The 14,834-nt window shown below is 64.8% G+C and overlaps 1 protein-coding gene across 1 annotated transcript; it reads left to right on the top strand.

Annotated features, from left to right (window-relative positions):
* The first annotated feature begins 24 nt into the window (after positions 1-24).
* Positions 25-14,452, top strand: RABL6 (RAB, member RAS oncogene family like 6). Its single transcript, XM_080668960.1, is given in 16 exon segments — positions 25-405; positions 3,871-4,005; positions 4,903-4,950; positions 5,995-6,047; positions 6,893-6,984; positions 8,312-8,452; positions 8,791-8,896; positions 9,866-9,969; positions 11,244-11,563; positions 11,738-11,888; positions 12,327-12,543; positions 12,545-12,603; positions 12,605-12,788; positions 13,050-13,221; positions 13,726-13,784; positions 13,859-14,452. Coding segments are annotated over 16 exon segments (2,151 nt in total). The 5' UTR covers positions 25-275; the 3' UTR covers positions 14,039-14,452.
* Positions 14,453-14,834: the final 382 nt, after the last annotated feature.

Below are 14,834 nucleotides of genomic sequence, written 5' to 3'. Positions count from 1 at the left end.
GCGCATGCGCACAGCCGCACTCCCGAGGCCCTCGCGGCGACCCGTAGCCGCGGGTCCCTCAGAGCCGGTGGCGAGATGGCGGTGCAGACGGGAGGTGGAGGGCGGCCGGGGCCGAGGGGCCCGGAGCAGAGTCGCCGCGGCTGAGTCCCCGAGCGGCCTTCGAAGCAGGTGCCCGGCCTCCGGGGAGCGGGGCATGGTGCGACCCGCGCCGCGCCGCCGCCGCCGCTGCCGCTGAGCTCGCGGGCCACGCCGAGCTCGGACGCGGGAGTGGAAAGATGTTTTCCGCGCTCAAGAAGCTGGTGGGGTCGGAGCCGGCTCCGGGCCGCGAGAAGAACATCCCCGCCGGGCTGCAGTCCATGAACCAGGCGCTGCAGAGGCGCTTCGCCAAGGGAGTGCAGTACAACAGTGAGTGCGGGCCGGCGCGGGGGGCGGGGACGTGGAAAGCGGGGTCCGCGGCCCTGGGACTCGGCGGAAACCGGCCCGGGAAGCGCCGGGGGCCTCTCCGCTGGGCTGGCGGGGTGATGCTGGCAGGCCCTGTCTGCACGTTTTGGGATGCGCTGAGCCCTGGCCTGTGCCGGCGCGGCGCGGGGGCCCTGGCGCCTTCGCTGAGGGCGCAGGGGAGCGGGCGCTCCCCTCACCCGGTGCTTCCCGGGGACGCGGCGCCGGGGCGACCTGGGCTTGGTTTGCACGGTGACATCTGCCGGGGCGGTGTCCGCTCCAGGTGCGCTCGGCGGCGCCCCGGTGGCCTCGTTGAGGGGATTCTTACATAACGTGGGGAGAGCTCCACGGCCTGCGACACCCAAAGGGGTGATGGGGCGCCCCGTCCGTGGGCTGACACCCGCGGGAGGGGCGGGAGGCCGGCTGGCTCTGGTGGTGTGAGCTGTGGGATTTTCCTTTGTTGATTTCGCATTGGACGACGGAATATCAGCGACGCCACACACACACACTCCCCCCCCCCCATTGTTTTAGAGAAGCGTTTGTGGGGGTGTATTTAGGAAAGCTCCAGAAGGCACGGACTCTCGCTCGTTATTGCGGGGGACCGACCTCGCTTTCCTGCGGGAGGAGGACCTTTCCGTCGGGCTATAAATTATGTAGATCGTGCAGCTCCGGATGCTGGCGTCCCCGTGGCCTCCTTTAAGTTTCCATCCGCTGGCTCTCCTCGCGGCGTTTCAAGGGTCGGATGTTCTCCGCTTTCAGAGTGTGCCCCCCTCGCGCTGCGCACGTGCTGCAGGATTATGGGGGCCTTGCTCCTCTAAGGGGGGCCTTTCCGTCCATGGTGACCCATTTGGGTGATGACGTGTGATCGTAAGAAGCTGACTGGGCAGCCCCTTGTGCGGGTTTAAAAGGGAGGTGGTGGTTGCCCTGGCCGCTGTGGCTCAGCTGGTTGGAGCGGGGTCCCCTGCATGGAAGGGACTCGGGTTCGAGTCCTGGTGAAGGACACAGGTTGTGGGTAACCCTGGTGGCAGCTGATGGATGATCTCTCTCTCTCTCCCTCTCTCTCTCTCTCTCTCTCTCTCTCTCATCAATAACTCTCTCATCAATGAAAACCATGTCCTCGGGTGAGGATTAAAAAGAGAGAGGGGTTGTTGTTGATGTATTTCCACTCACAACTTTGTATGTATTTCTCTCACATTCAGAGAAGAGAATAGGAAGTCTAAATACTTATTTCACAAACTTTTACATCTGCACCTGGATCCCGTACTTAATTTTATTGCTTACAGTTGTGTTTTAAACTTCATTCCGTCTGGCAAATGGCTTGGCGGCGGGGCCCCAGTAGGCCGGTTTGCAAATTGCCTTCGCTGTCCGCGACCCGCCCCGTTTCTCTTCCCGGCTTCCCGGCTTTCCTGCTCTGGTGTTCATTTGCTCAGCAAATATTGATTGTGTGCATCAGTGCATTCTGGGGGGTGGAGGACAGGGCCCACAGCGGGCACCGGAGTGGTGACCGCGGAGCCTGTCGGAAAGGCTGAAGCCACGAGAAACCAGACAGGAAACGGTGAGGGTCGGGGTGGGGTTAGAGGTCAGAGCTGGCCTGGTGGGCAGAAGGTAGGGAGGGTGTGACGGGGAAGGTCCCTGTGTGTTCGGGGCCGAGGCCCTTTCGGCCAGGTCGCTGTGCAGTAAGGTGGGGAGAGGAGCACAGGGGGCCCAGCTTTTAGCCGCCCTAGGGACTCCGTAAGGGAGACGTGCAAGGCTCGGAGCAGAAAGTTGGCACTGTGTTGGCGACGGGCTGGGCTGCCCAGGGGCAGGGCACCCCAGGAGTTTGTTGTCCCTCTCCCCCCCCCCTCTCCCTCTCTCTCTCTCCCTCTCTCTCTCTCTATGAAAGAAGACGATGCCCTGTTTTTTCAGGAAATGTGTGTGGCTGTGAGTGAGTGACTATTGAGTCAGGGGGGAAGAGATTCCTGGGTCCTGCCGCTGACCGTTTTCTGGGTGGGAGTGGCAGGTCGCCCTCGTCTAGTGCAGCCGCTGGGTTCACATGCTGCTTAGCGAGGGGCTGCTCTACCACTTTTGGGCGAATCTTCATTAAAGGTTTTCCCGGTGAACCACTTACTCAGCTTATTTGAGCCAATGTCTAAGGTTCTGAGATTGATTTGATTTTTTTAACTTAAAGTAGAGTAGGCCCTAGCTGGTTTGGCTCAATGGATAGAGGTTCAGCCTGTGGACTGAAGGGTCCTGGGTTCGATTCCCAGTCAGGGCACATGCCCGGGTTGCGGCCTGGATCCCCAGTAGGGGGCGTGCAGGAGGCAGCCGATCCATGATTCTCTCTCATCATTGATGTTTCTATCTCCCTCTCCCTTCCTCTCTGAAATCAATAAAAATATATAAAATAAAATAAAATCCCAGGAGCCAACACATTATGGAGGAGCAGGTCAGAACCAAGGCATTCGGAAGTCCTTGTGTTTTTGAAGAGGAAGACAAATTTATTAATTTTAGACTTTATTACAGCAAATGTAAATGTTAAAAACTTAAGAGATACCAAAGAATAGAAACATGTTGCAAATCTTCCAAATGCCAGGAAAAAAGAGGAATAAAACCCCTGCACAGGTAGTTAGGGGAGGCAGCCCCTGACAGCTCCACTCCCAACCTCGTCCCGGTCCTCGCCCGCGCCACTGGCTCCGCAAGGCACTCCTGACTGCCCCCCTCGGACGGACGGACGGACGGACGGACGGATGTCTTCCCGGAACCAGCCAGCTCCACGCACCTGGTGCTGAACCCCGCCTTCTCTCAAGGCAGCGGGATGTCCACACTCCTGCCTACAATGCGAGCTCTGGCCCCTGCACAGCCCCTGCCCTGGCCCCTTCCCTGCTTGTCTCACAGGCTCTCCCCGACCTGCTCTGTCCTCCCATATCCACTCCTGGCACAAGGCCACTCCATAAATACTTGTCGAGGGGGCAAAATAGAACACGGGCTTTGTGCCGTGACTCCGGTGTGTGTCTTCAGAGGCCCGGCGCTCTGCAGAATTGTGCACTAAAAATACAGAGCAGAGGAAAGTAGGTTAAGAGCAAACCACCAGCATCTAGGAAGCCGCCCGTCCGGCTCCAGCACCCAACCTTGACCCTGGCCCGCTGTCCTCGGAGTCCAGCTCTAGGAGAGACGCCGTTCTGTGAGTGCAGAGTCTGAGCCGACGTCACTGTCAGCCCAGGAGCGAGTGCCTCTGGGGCCCTGCTGCGGAGCAGGGAGGGAGAGCAGAGGCCTGGCTGCCCCGGGGTGCTGATGGGCCCCCTCCGCCAGCCCACCCTGGCGCTCCGCTCCTCCCTGCTCGCCAGCCACTCAGGCAGGGTCTGGGCAGAGGAAAGCATGTGCACACAGGCTGGGTGAAGTCAGTTTGCTTTGGGTGGTTGGTTTGCCTGATCTGCCCTCTCTCCCTCCCGCCAGTGAAGATAGTGATCCGAGGCGACAGGAACACTGGCAAGACCGCGCTGTGGCACCGGCTGCAGGGCAAGAAGTTTGTGGAGGAGTACATCCCCACCCAGGAGATCCAGGTCACCAGCATCCACTGGAGCTACAAAAGTGAGGACTGGGGGGGAAGGGGGGCGTGGGGGGGACAGGGGGACTTTCATTCCATTGCCCTTTCTTGGCCTTGGTTCCCTGGAGACAGCATTCCCAGCGTGGTGTCGTCATGGAAACACTACTTGTGTGGGAGCGCCCTGACCTCAGGGCCTCTCGTGACTCTCATCAAAGTCACTTCAAAAAATAAAAAATAAATTTAAAAAAAGAGCAAAAGAAGCAAAGACAAAATAAATAAATAAAAAGTCCCCTCCCGAGGAGCGGACAGGGCAGCGGGGGCTCCGCAGGGCAGCGGGTCCAGGGCTCCCCTCTTGAGCCGGAGCCCTTGGGAAGGCGAAAGCTCTGGCCTAACCCGGGACACGCCCCGCCCTGGGGAGCCAGGCCCTGCGGCGGCCCCTCTGCTGCGGCCTTGGCCCCATCCGCTGAGGGGCCTTGGTCAGAGCCCGTCTCTGCTTCGGGTTTGCAGTCCCTGTCCCCGGAAGGGACTGCACCGGGCGGCCTCCCGGGCATGGCCCAGCAGGACACAGGCCTCCACAGGGTTCTGGGTCCCCTCCGTGAGGCCAGGCTGGGACTGTGACCTCTGCCGGGCGGTGTGGCCCCTGCTCCCCAACCAGGGCTCCTGCAGCCTCGGGGCAGCTCAGGGACCCCCACCCCCCGCCCGAGTCTGGGTGAGGCTGGCAGGGGCACCTCGGTTCCCCTCAAAATTCTTGGGGTGGAGGGTGGAGGGTGGAGGCCTCCCTGCCACCTAGGGAGGGGTTGTCCCGGCCGCAGCACGTGCAGAGGTCCTGGGCAGGAGCTGGGTGCCCTTGGGCGGCGCCAGGGAGAAGCCTGTGGCCCTACAAGCCCATCGCTGTGGCCCAGCAGTACGTGGGCACTAACCTTCTTCTTTTCCCGTTGTAGCCACTGATGACATCGTGAAGGTGGAGGTCTGGGATGTAGTTGACAAAGGTAAAGCCTGTCTTCCTTACACGCTCTCCTCCCTCCCATCCTGAGCCGTACTCCGTAGAGCAGCGCCCTCCTCCTCCCGCCCTGCACCAGCGCGTCGGCGTGTCCTTGTCCTGTGTGGGCCCGTCAGCCTCTAGTGTCGGCTCTGCCACCGCCATGGCGGGGGACGTCAGCGTCCTGTCAGAGCCTGGCTAGGAGGTCTGGCTGGTGCTAACGTCCGTTCAGTGTGTGGGCCCTGGGCCAGCTCCCCTGCGCTGGTGGACGGGGGTGCACGGCAGCCACCTGTCAGGTCTGCGCTGTCTGAACGCCTGCGTCCCCAGGACCAGGGTGGCGGCGAGAACCTGCTGGAGCTGAAGGAGTGGCCTTTGCTGCACGGTGCCACCGTGTGGCCCGGTGGACGGGTCCGAGGTGGCGAGGGCTCAGGGAGAAGCTGGGCAAGAGGCAGAGGCTGGGTTTTTGATAAATTAACCCGTTTCTTCTGGGGGGTGGTTAGTTCTGTGTGGCCTGCCACTCTGATCCTGGGGGGCCGTGGAATTCCCAGCTGTGAACAGTCCTCAGCCATGCAGGGAGGGGGGCTGTGTTCCCCGGGGGTCACCAACTGTAGCTCCATGGGCCTCTCGGGGCCATGCATCCAGCTGGTCCCCCTCGAGGCTGGGCTGGGACCTGGCCGGTCCTGGGAGGAGGTGCCTGTCTTTGAAGCCGAGCCTGGCAGGGGCCTCAGGGCGGTCTCACGAGCAGCCCACTGCGCCCCTGGGCCTGCCCGGGCCTTCAAGGCCAGGCCCCGCTGTGGGCAGCCTGTGGGCCTTTGGGCTGGGCTGGACTGGGCTGGAGTGGCCAAGAGGCCTCACTGGGGTCCCGGCCTTGTCTCGCTGTCTCTGGGGTTGCTCTGGTGCCGGTTGAGTCGGGGGTCGGCTCTGGGGTCTCCAGTCAGTCGGCTCCCACTGAAGATGGGCTGGGGCAGGGGGAGTGGGGTGTAGTGAAGGGGTGCTCCTACCTCTGGCCATCCTTAGACCCAGAGTCTACCTGGTAACTTCTGTGTCTTACAAGGAAAATGTAAAAAGCGGGGTGATGGCTTGAAGATGGAGAATGACCCCCAGGAGGTAAGCGGTGTCCTGTCCGTAGGGTGGGGGTGGGAGGGGGGAGCACTCTTCAGACCCCTGCCTGCCTGGACCAGCTGCTCACGGGACCCTGTGCTGCCTGTGGTCACGGGGTGGCTGGGCCCTCGAGCCCCTGCCGCACGGCCTGTGCAGAGTTAGAGCAACTTGAGTGGAGCTGAGGGGAACTGGCCAGTTTGTGTCCCCCTCCCAGAGGCCTCGGGTCTTAAAAGCACAGAACGTGCCTTCACGCCGTGGCCTGGGTGCCCGTGGGCGTGAGCGTGGCTCCCAGTGGGCTGCCACGTGGCCACCAGCCTCACAGAGAAGTTGGGCCGGCAGCGGTCTCCGCCCAGGGCGGCTTCCCACTTCCTCCAGGGGCCCTGCTCCCCCTGCGCCTGCAGTCGGCCTTGGGGCGGGCAGCCTCCCCGCTTCCCTTCATGGCAGGAAGGTGAAGTGACCCCCCGGCCCGTGTGTGTGGTTACCACTGCCCCAGCACGGCAGCCGCTGTGGTCTGCCTGCTCTAGAAGGTTCTCCGCAAGCGTGCTTCCTCAGTGCTGGGACGCGTGCCTTGCTGTGGGCCTGGCCGCCGCACGCTCCTCCTGGGCCTGAGGGAGGCGGTCTGGTGGCCAGTGGACAGGCCCCGCCCAGGCCAGGCAGAAGCACGCGGCCCGAGTCCAGATGTTCCCGCCAGACCCTTGGAGGCAGTTCCCACACCCACACTGCATCATCTCGTGTTTTTCCAAAATGGAAAGTTCTGTTCAGCGTTCCCGGGAGCCGTGGGCTCACCCGGGGGCTCCCCCAGGGGCCCTGCCCGCGGCAGCGTCGCTCATGCCCGACTCCCCTCGTCCCAGGCGGAGTCTGAGATGGCCCTGGACGCTGAGTTCCTGGACGTGTACAAGAACTGCAACGGGGTGGTCATGATGTTCGACATCACCAAGCAGTGGTAAGGCCGGCTCCTCGCACCCACCACCCCAGGGACATGCCACAGGTCCAGCAGATGGCGGTTCCACCAGCGTCACCACTGGTGCCAAATGCTGCTTGAGGGGCAGCCTTGGGCTGTGCATGGTGGCAGGCCAGCTACACAGGACCCGGAGCAGATGTCTCGGGTCTGCATGTGCAGTGGGCCAGCATGGGGGTTCCCCTCTGCTGGAGGCAGACGGCTCGGTGGGGCGAGGCACACGCCTTGCACAGCCCACAGCCTTTCCTGAAAACCGTCCAAAATCTGGTGGAATCCAGTGGCGTTTTTGTTGGGGCCCCCACGAGCCCCCCTTTGACTTGTGCTAGGAGGACGCACAGCTACGATCCATCTCAGCGAGGGGCTCCAGAGCAGGAGCAGCGTGTGGGAGGTACAGGGGGGAGGGTGGGGTGCTGGGCGCCAATTCCCAGGGCCTCGCCTGGAGCCACGTGGGACTCGGTGCCTGTCCTGCCTGACGCGGGGGCGTCGAGCACCCGGAGGAAAGCGAGTGTGAGGAGCGCGGTGCCCGTCCCGGCGGCTCCCAGGGAGAGCCTGATGGGGCCTCCACCAGGAGCCTGTGGGCTTCAAGGTGCCACCGCGTGGAGGGCTGACAGCGGGTTTGGAAACGGCCTGGGTGTCACTCTGCCTTTAAGTGTTCCTGTTATTACTGCACTGGCGTGCACGCCCGTGTGTGGATCCTGGCGTCTGGCACCCAGCCTGGCTCTCCTGAGCGTCGCACACGCCCCTGCAGTGCTGGCATCCCCTCGCACGCCTGGGTGTGCCGGGGGGGGGTGGGGGGGGGGCGCATCCGTCTCCCATGGGTGCCCAGCGCTGACTCAGGTCCCCGGCGTCTGGTGTGCACTCACCACCAGCACCCACGTGACAGACGGCTGGGTGGGCAGGCAGCGTGCTGGAGATGTGCAATGGGTGGTGGCGCCCCAAGCACACGTGTCACACATAACCTGCACGGAAAGCGGCAGCACGCTCCTCGGGGACATGCCAGGGAAGGAGGCGCTCGCCCGTGGGCGCTGCAGGGGGCCCGTGAGCCCGGGGAGTCAGGGCTTTGCTGTGGGCTTTGGCACGGACGCCCAGCGGCCCCTCCACGTCACTGACGTGTCCTGGGGCTTCGCCGAGCAGTGACCTTCAGCCCAGGAAGAGCAGCGCTGGGGCGGGTGGGCCGCACGTGCCTGTGCCCGGTGTGAGCAGCGGGCACTGTGCCCACACAGGAGGGTTCCATCGGTCCAGGGCACGTGCTTCACGGGGCAAGGGTCTCGGGACTGAACCTCAGTGGGTCCCCTCACATGTGCCTCCGAAGGACCTTCAGCTACATCCTGCGGGAGCTCCCCAAGGTGCCGACCCACGTGCCCGTGTGCGTGCTGGGGAACTACCGCGACATGGGCGAGCACCGCGTCATCTTGCCTGACGATGTGCGCGACCTCATGGACCGCCTGGACAGGTGGGTGTCGCTGGGGAGACCGCAGGAGGCCTTGCAGGAGGCCTGGGGCTGCAGCTACGGGGGATGGTATGGGACGGGATGTGGACTCCATGGGAGCAGCGGGGAGGGCTGAGGACCCGCGTGGCCCCCGGCAGGTAGGTGCGGAGTGAGCGCACCAGCCCAGTGCAGGCAGCACCCGGTAGGCACTTGGCTGAGCAGAGCTGCCGAGGCTCAGGTCTAGGCCCGGGGCCACTTGGGGGCGGGGACCTGCTGAAGGCACCCGGGGGTGTGGGGGCAAGAGGGCAGCCTGGCCCGGGTGCCGTCCGCCCATGGCCAGGCGCTCGCTCCTCTCTGAGCAGACCGCCGGGCTCCTCCTACTTCCGCTACGCCGAGTCCTCCATGAAGAACAGCTTTGGCCTCAAGTACCTCCATAAGTTCTTCAACATCCCGTTCCTGCAGCTGCAGGTGAGCCTGCCCGCCCTGCCCGTGGACGGGCGCTGACCCCTGCCCCTGTGCCCATCCCTCTTCAGCGGATGCCCACAGCGACCCTCTGGACCAGGCCTCAGCGACAGCTCGGCTCCTTCCCACTGTGCCGGGTGTACAGCCCACTGCCAGGTGCCACACCAGCTGTAGTTTGGGGTGGTTTTTAGATTTACGGGGGAGCTGCCGGGAGGGTGCCGAGGTCTGTCCCCTCGCTCCCCTGCCCCAGTGCTGGCCCCTCCCACCTCCGTGTGCTTTTGTCCACCACAGAGCCGTCCATCTTTAACAAAACACAGCCTTGTCTGCACTCAGGGACTCCTGTCCCACCCCACACGCAGCTGTCACTGCGTAGAAGTGACGCCTTCTTGCCAGGAAGCGTGACGTCCACACGCTTGTCACCGCGTGCTGACCTAGCGCCCCTAAGCCGCATTGGCTCCGTTCTCTCCAAAAGGCTGTGGGACTCGCAGAGACTGGCGTCTTCCCTTTCCTCTCGCCTTCGCGTGTGGGAGGAGGCGCGGGCCTCACAGGCTGGGTGACTGGTGCTGCTCCGCGTGGCCGGGCGAAGGCCATCTCATTGCACCTATTCTTATTCCACCCCTTGGTGTCACTCCGTCCTTCACCTTTCTGTCCAAGTGTGACGCGCACACAGCACCCAGTGGCTGGCGGCCCTGTGGACCCTGTACCAGCCTCAGCACGTGGTGCCACAGCACAGGCAGCACCTGAACACACGGCTGTCTCTGGGTGGTTTGTCCTGGCACTGGCATTGTCGTCATAGCCACCCGAGCGCCTTAGGCGTCACCCGGGCCACTGGGAGGAGGTGGTGTGAACGTCCGGGTCTCTGCGTCCCGTGCTCGGCAGCTGTTGGTTCATCAGTGGCGGCCAAGTGGGGCCGGGAGGCCGGAGGGGGCGGTCACTGCCATGGCATGTCCCTCAGGTGTCCCTTCCTTCCTGCAGAGAGAGACGCTGCTGCGGCAGCTGGAGACGAACCAGCTGGACATCGACGCCACGCTGGAGGAGCTGTCGGTGCAGCAGGAGACGGAGGACCAGAACTACAGCCTGTACGCAGTTGGGCCGGAGGTGGGGCATGGGCAGGGCTCAGGGACGGGCGGCAGGACCACGCCAGCGGCAGGGTCAGGGTCAGCAAGATAAGCGCAGCACCGCTGGCCCAGCAGGCCCGTCAGCCGGGTGACGTGTGGGTCCAAACATGGAGGCACTTTCGAGGGGGAGGGGGAGGGGGAGGGGCTCAGAGCTGAGCACAGGCCCTGGGGGGTGAGGGGCTGCTGGGCTGGGTCAGGGTGCTCTGGTATTGATGCCAACAGTGAAATATTGGGGTGAAGTAGCCCTTGTCTAGAACACGTAGGTTAGGTTAAGTGGGAGCCGCCTGACGGGGGAGCTTCCTGGCCTCCCCACCAAGCTCGTTGGGGCCGGGCCCTTGGTGTCCTGACAGGACCCACAGTGGCTCTGGGCTGAGGGCACGACGGGACTGGGGGCACCAGGGAAGGCTGCTCGGGCCGCCCACAGCCACCTGGGTGCGGTGCGGGGACACGGGGACACGGGCACACAGCGGCCTGGCCTGTTGGCCACGTGGTATGTGCTGCCAGGTGCCGCTGGCCGGGCATTGTTCCGCCCGAGGCCTCAGCAAGACATGTGCTGGCTGAGGTTGCGCCCGTTTTGAGCTTGGCTTCCAGGTCGGGGCCAGCGTAGGGTAGGGTCCTCAGCTCCTTGACCGGGAGGGGAGGGGGGACTCGTGGGCGGGAGTGAGACCTGGTCCCTGACAGTCGAGGCTCCAGAGGGGCGCTGCCCCCGCCCTGCCTGCACTCAGCAGCCTGTGCCTCCAGCAGGTCAGCCGATTTGGGGCTGGCCTGGCTGAGGACTCGGCCAGCATCATGCTGTGGGGCCAGAGGCCGAACTCCACTCCTGGCCATGCCATACGCCTACCCCGAAGTCCGCTCCTATCATACTCCTACCCCGAAGTCCGCTCCTATCATACTCCTACCCCGAAGTCCGCTCCTGGCCATGCCACACTCCTACCCCGAAGTCCAATCTAAGCGGGAGGGGGACCAGCCTAGACGCCCCTCCGGTCCCCACAGGCCCAGCTGCAGGCAGCAGGCTTGTGTCAGCGCCAGTCCTGCCATCTGCATGCAGGGTCGGGGGTGTGGGTGCGAGGGTCAGGCTGGCCCGCAGCCCGTCTCCTCCCAGCCCTCTGCCCCAGGGAGGCTCTGCTTGACGGCAGAGTTAGGAGGCTGCTGAGCCTGAGGACAAGGACACCTGTCACCAAAAATAAGAGGGAGAGGCAGGGAGGCAGCTTCCTCACTCCTGCCTGTGCCCCCAGCTTCCTGGAGATGATGGAGGCGCGAAGCCGAGGCCACACGTCCCCGCTGGCGGCTAACGGGCAGAGCCCGTCCTCGGGCTCCCAGTCTCCTGTGGTACCTGCGAGCGCCGTGTCCACGGGGAGCTCCAGCCCCAGCACGCCCCAGCCTGCCCCACAGCTGCCCCTCCCCACCCCCTCAGCCTGCCCTTCCCCACCATCCCCCTCAGAGGCCCCACTGCCCCCAGCACCCCCTGTGGCCCCTGCTCCAGCCCCGAGACGCAGCATCATCTCCCGGCTATTTGGGACCTCGCCAGCTGCCGAGGTGGTCCCTCCCCCCCCAGGTAGGCCCCAGGGGGCTCCTCAGCAGGTGTGGGCAGCCCCAGTGTTGATGGCACGATCACCCTGGCCCTGTGAGCTCCCCCAGACTGGGACCGGGTCCCCTTCCTCCTGGGTGGGCAGTGTGACGGCCCAGTCACAGGCCAACCCCTGCTTGCGTCCTGGCCCTGTGGGCACAGATCCGGTCCCTGCTGCAGAGGCCCCAGCGGAAGTCCAGAACGTCGAGGAATTTGTTCCTGGGGAAGGCCTTGACCACAGCTTCCTGGATGACGTGGCCCCCCTGAAGGAGGAGAGGACAGTTGAGGCCGAGGCCCCTCAGGACAGCGACAGGTAAGGGTGGTGCCAGGCCTTCTGTGAGCCACAGACCTGGGCCCTAGACGGCACCTGTTCAGGCAGCAGCCGACCTTGCCCTTGGCCCCACCCGCATGGCCTCCCTTCTGGGCCTGCTCCAAGCACCCCAATCTCACCATGTCCCTGAGCCCTACCCCGCACCCCACTCCCTACATGAAACGACACCTCCTCCTGTGGCTTCTGCCTCTTGGGCAGCCCCCCTGCCCTTCTCCTTGGACCCACCTCCCGCCTGGCTGCGGCCTCTGCTGCTGCTGCTGCTGCCACACGTGGGGCCCCCGCAGAGCAGCCCGAGCCTGCCCAGAAGTGGGTTCCCCTTCACCATCGAGTCCGCCATCAGTGACCAGCCCTGTGGCTGCCAGAGGTTCCAGGACCCAGTACCCTCTCATGACCTCTGACCTCCCTGCCCCTCCTTTGCAGCGATGGGGAGGCCCCCGGAGGGAACCCGATGGTGGCGGGTTTCCAGGACGATGTGGACCTGGAAGACCAGCCGCCCAGCAGGCCCCTGCTGCCCACGGGCCCCATCTCCAGGGAGAGCATCACTCTTTCCAATGAGGAGGCAGCAGGACCCCTCAACACCGCTGCCCTGCCCCCCCAGAAGTGCTCCGAGCCAGAGACCAAACAGTATGTGGGGATCCCCAGGGGAGCGGCCCAGGAGGGAGGACAGACATGCCCCTGACCGCTTCCTTGTCCCGAAGGCCCTCCACGAAGGCCCCGAGGCCGCACAGGCGTGCCGAGGGCTCCTCTCGGGGGCCCAACGGGAGGGACGAGCTGGCAGCCTCGTCAGAGAGTGACGCCGAGGGGCCCATCGCTGCGCAGATGTTGTCCTTTGTCATGGATGACCCCGACTTTGAGAGCGACTCAGACACGCCACAGAGAGCGGTGAGGAGCCCAGGACACGTCGGGCGCAACGGCAGGGAGGGTGAAGCTCCCGAATGTGGGGCAGCATCACAGTGATGCCAGAGCCCAGGCCTGGCTGCCCGTCACGGGCAGAGGGGAGGGGCCTCCGCGTCCTGGCCGCCACCCTCAGGCATTGCTGTCCCCTTCCCTGGGTCAGGTGTGGGGCCCTCGAGGAGCCTCGTCACCTGCCCAGGAAAAGGTAGGGGCTAACCGCACGGGGGGCCCCCCTGCCTGCTCCTCCAGGACCAGTTCCCAGTGCGGGAGGATCTCTCCGACGTGACGGACGAGGACACTGGCCCTGCCCCGGCGCCCCCGCCCCCCAAGCCCCCGGCCCCCGCCTTCCGGGTGAAGGACGACTTGGATCTCTTTGGCCTGGGGCTGGAGGAGCCCGGCCGCAAGGCGAGCAGCGGTGAAGGTAGCCAGGCCGGGGCCTCACCCTGGGGTGCCCAGCCGGGGCCCGTGTCTGACCCCCTGCCTGCCTGTCCCTCTTCACCTGGGGGTGTGGTCCTCAGAGTAGCAGGGCTGTGGGTTCCCAGAAGCCTCAGCCCTGCTGGGGCCCCGCCTGGTTCTGATGACATCCCAGGCCCGGACCGGGAGCAGGCCCGAGGGCTCTGTGTCCACACAGGAGGCCTTCAGGGGTGCTGCTGTGAGCTGCCCAACGCCCTCACAAGCCGGTGCAGCCCCCTGGACAGCGTGCATGGTCTCCTGGCCTGTCCCCACCTTCCATCCTGCGCTGCGTGCGCCCAGCTCTGCCAGCCACAGTGTCACGTGGGACCTGTCCCAGAAAGGAGAGGAAGGGACCTTCCAGGCTTGTCCTGGATGGAGTGTGTGCCGGTCCCCGAGGGACTAGTCCCGCAGGCAGGCTGGGGGGCGGCGGGTGCGGGCTGAGCGGGGGAGCTGACGCCGGGTTCCTCTGCAGATAAGGAGGGCAGGCCTCCCTCCAAGGAGAAGAAGAAGAAGAAGAAGAAAGACAAGGAGGTACACTCCTCCCAGGTGCCGTGTGGGTGGGGGATTCCCCCTGGCACCTTGGTGACGCCAGGTTGCTCCCCCAGGAGGAGGAAAAGGCGGCCAAGAAGAAGAGCAAGCACAAGAAGGGCAAGGACCGGGAGGAGGGCCGCGAGGACCGGAGGCAGCGCAGGGGCAAGAGGGCAGCGGACGAGCTGGAGGCCTTTCTGGGGGGCGGGGCCCCAGGTGGCCATCTCCGCGGGGGAGGGGACTACGAGGAGCTCTAGACCTGGCACGGGGTGCACGCACACTCCACACTCGCTGGGGCACTGGGCCCGCCCTACGGAGGGTGGGCAGCGGGCATCGGCCCTGTTGCTTCTCAGGGAGGGACGAAGGCCCAGGAGGCCGGCAAGGCTGTTTACAAGGCAGAGCGCCCTGGTCACACCCAGCTCCTCCTCGGCCCCCGCATGCGGGCAGTGCGGCTCCCTGGTTGCAGCTCCCTGGGCTGCGCACCATGTCCTGGGCCCTCTGGGCACCGCTGCTGCTGACGCCGGGCAGTGCCGGCACATCCCTGGGGGTCCTCCCAGGCTGGTGTCCAGCGTTGCACCTGCTGGGCAGTCACCAGTGGAGCCAGAAAGTCCTCACTCATTTCCTTTTCTCCTTCCACACTCAGCTCCCGTCATAAAGCTCTCCTGTTTTAATGCTTGTCTCTGTGCTGCTTCCTGCTGCTCCGCTCCTGGGTGGCCCTTGTGACGCCTGCGGACCCCTTTGCCCGGGTCACCGCAGGTCCATGGGAGGCCTGGGCCCTCCTCTGGGCCAAAGAGCCCTTATTCCCAGAAGGCTGGCCGCTCTCTAGGGTAGGCGGCCTTCCAGCCCCCTGGCCAGCAGGGGCCTTTGGAGGACTCCCATCAGGCCACAGGAACCACGTGCTGTCCGGGGTGAGCCAGCATGGCTCGTGTCTGCGTGTCGGTCCCTGTCCACTGGGCCAGGGTGGGCACGTGCATCCAGGAATACACGGGTGCCCAGCTGAGGGCAGGCTGTGTCCTTGCTCCACTGGTCCCCACCCACCCCAAGTTACCATGG

This window comes from Plecotus auritus, assembly GCF_963455305.1.
Source record: "Plecotus auritus genome assembly, chromosome: 5".
NCBI classification, from domain to species: domain Eukaryota; kingdom Metazoa; phylum Chordata; class Mammalia; order Chiroptera; family Vespertilionidae; genus Plecotus; species Plecotus auritus.
The sequence above is the reverse complement of the archived record's forward strand: the minus strand, read 5'-3'. Positions and strand labels throughout refer to the sequence as shown.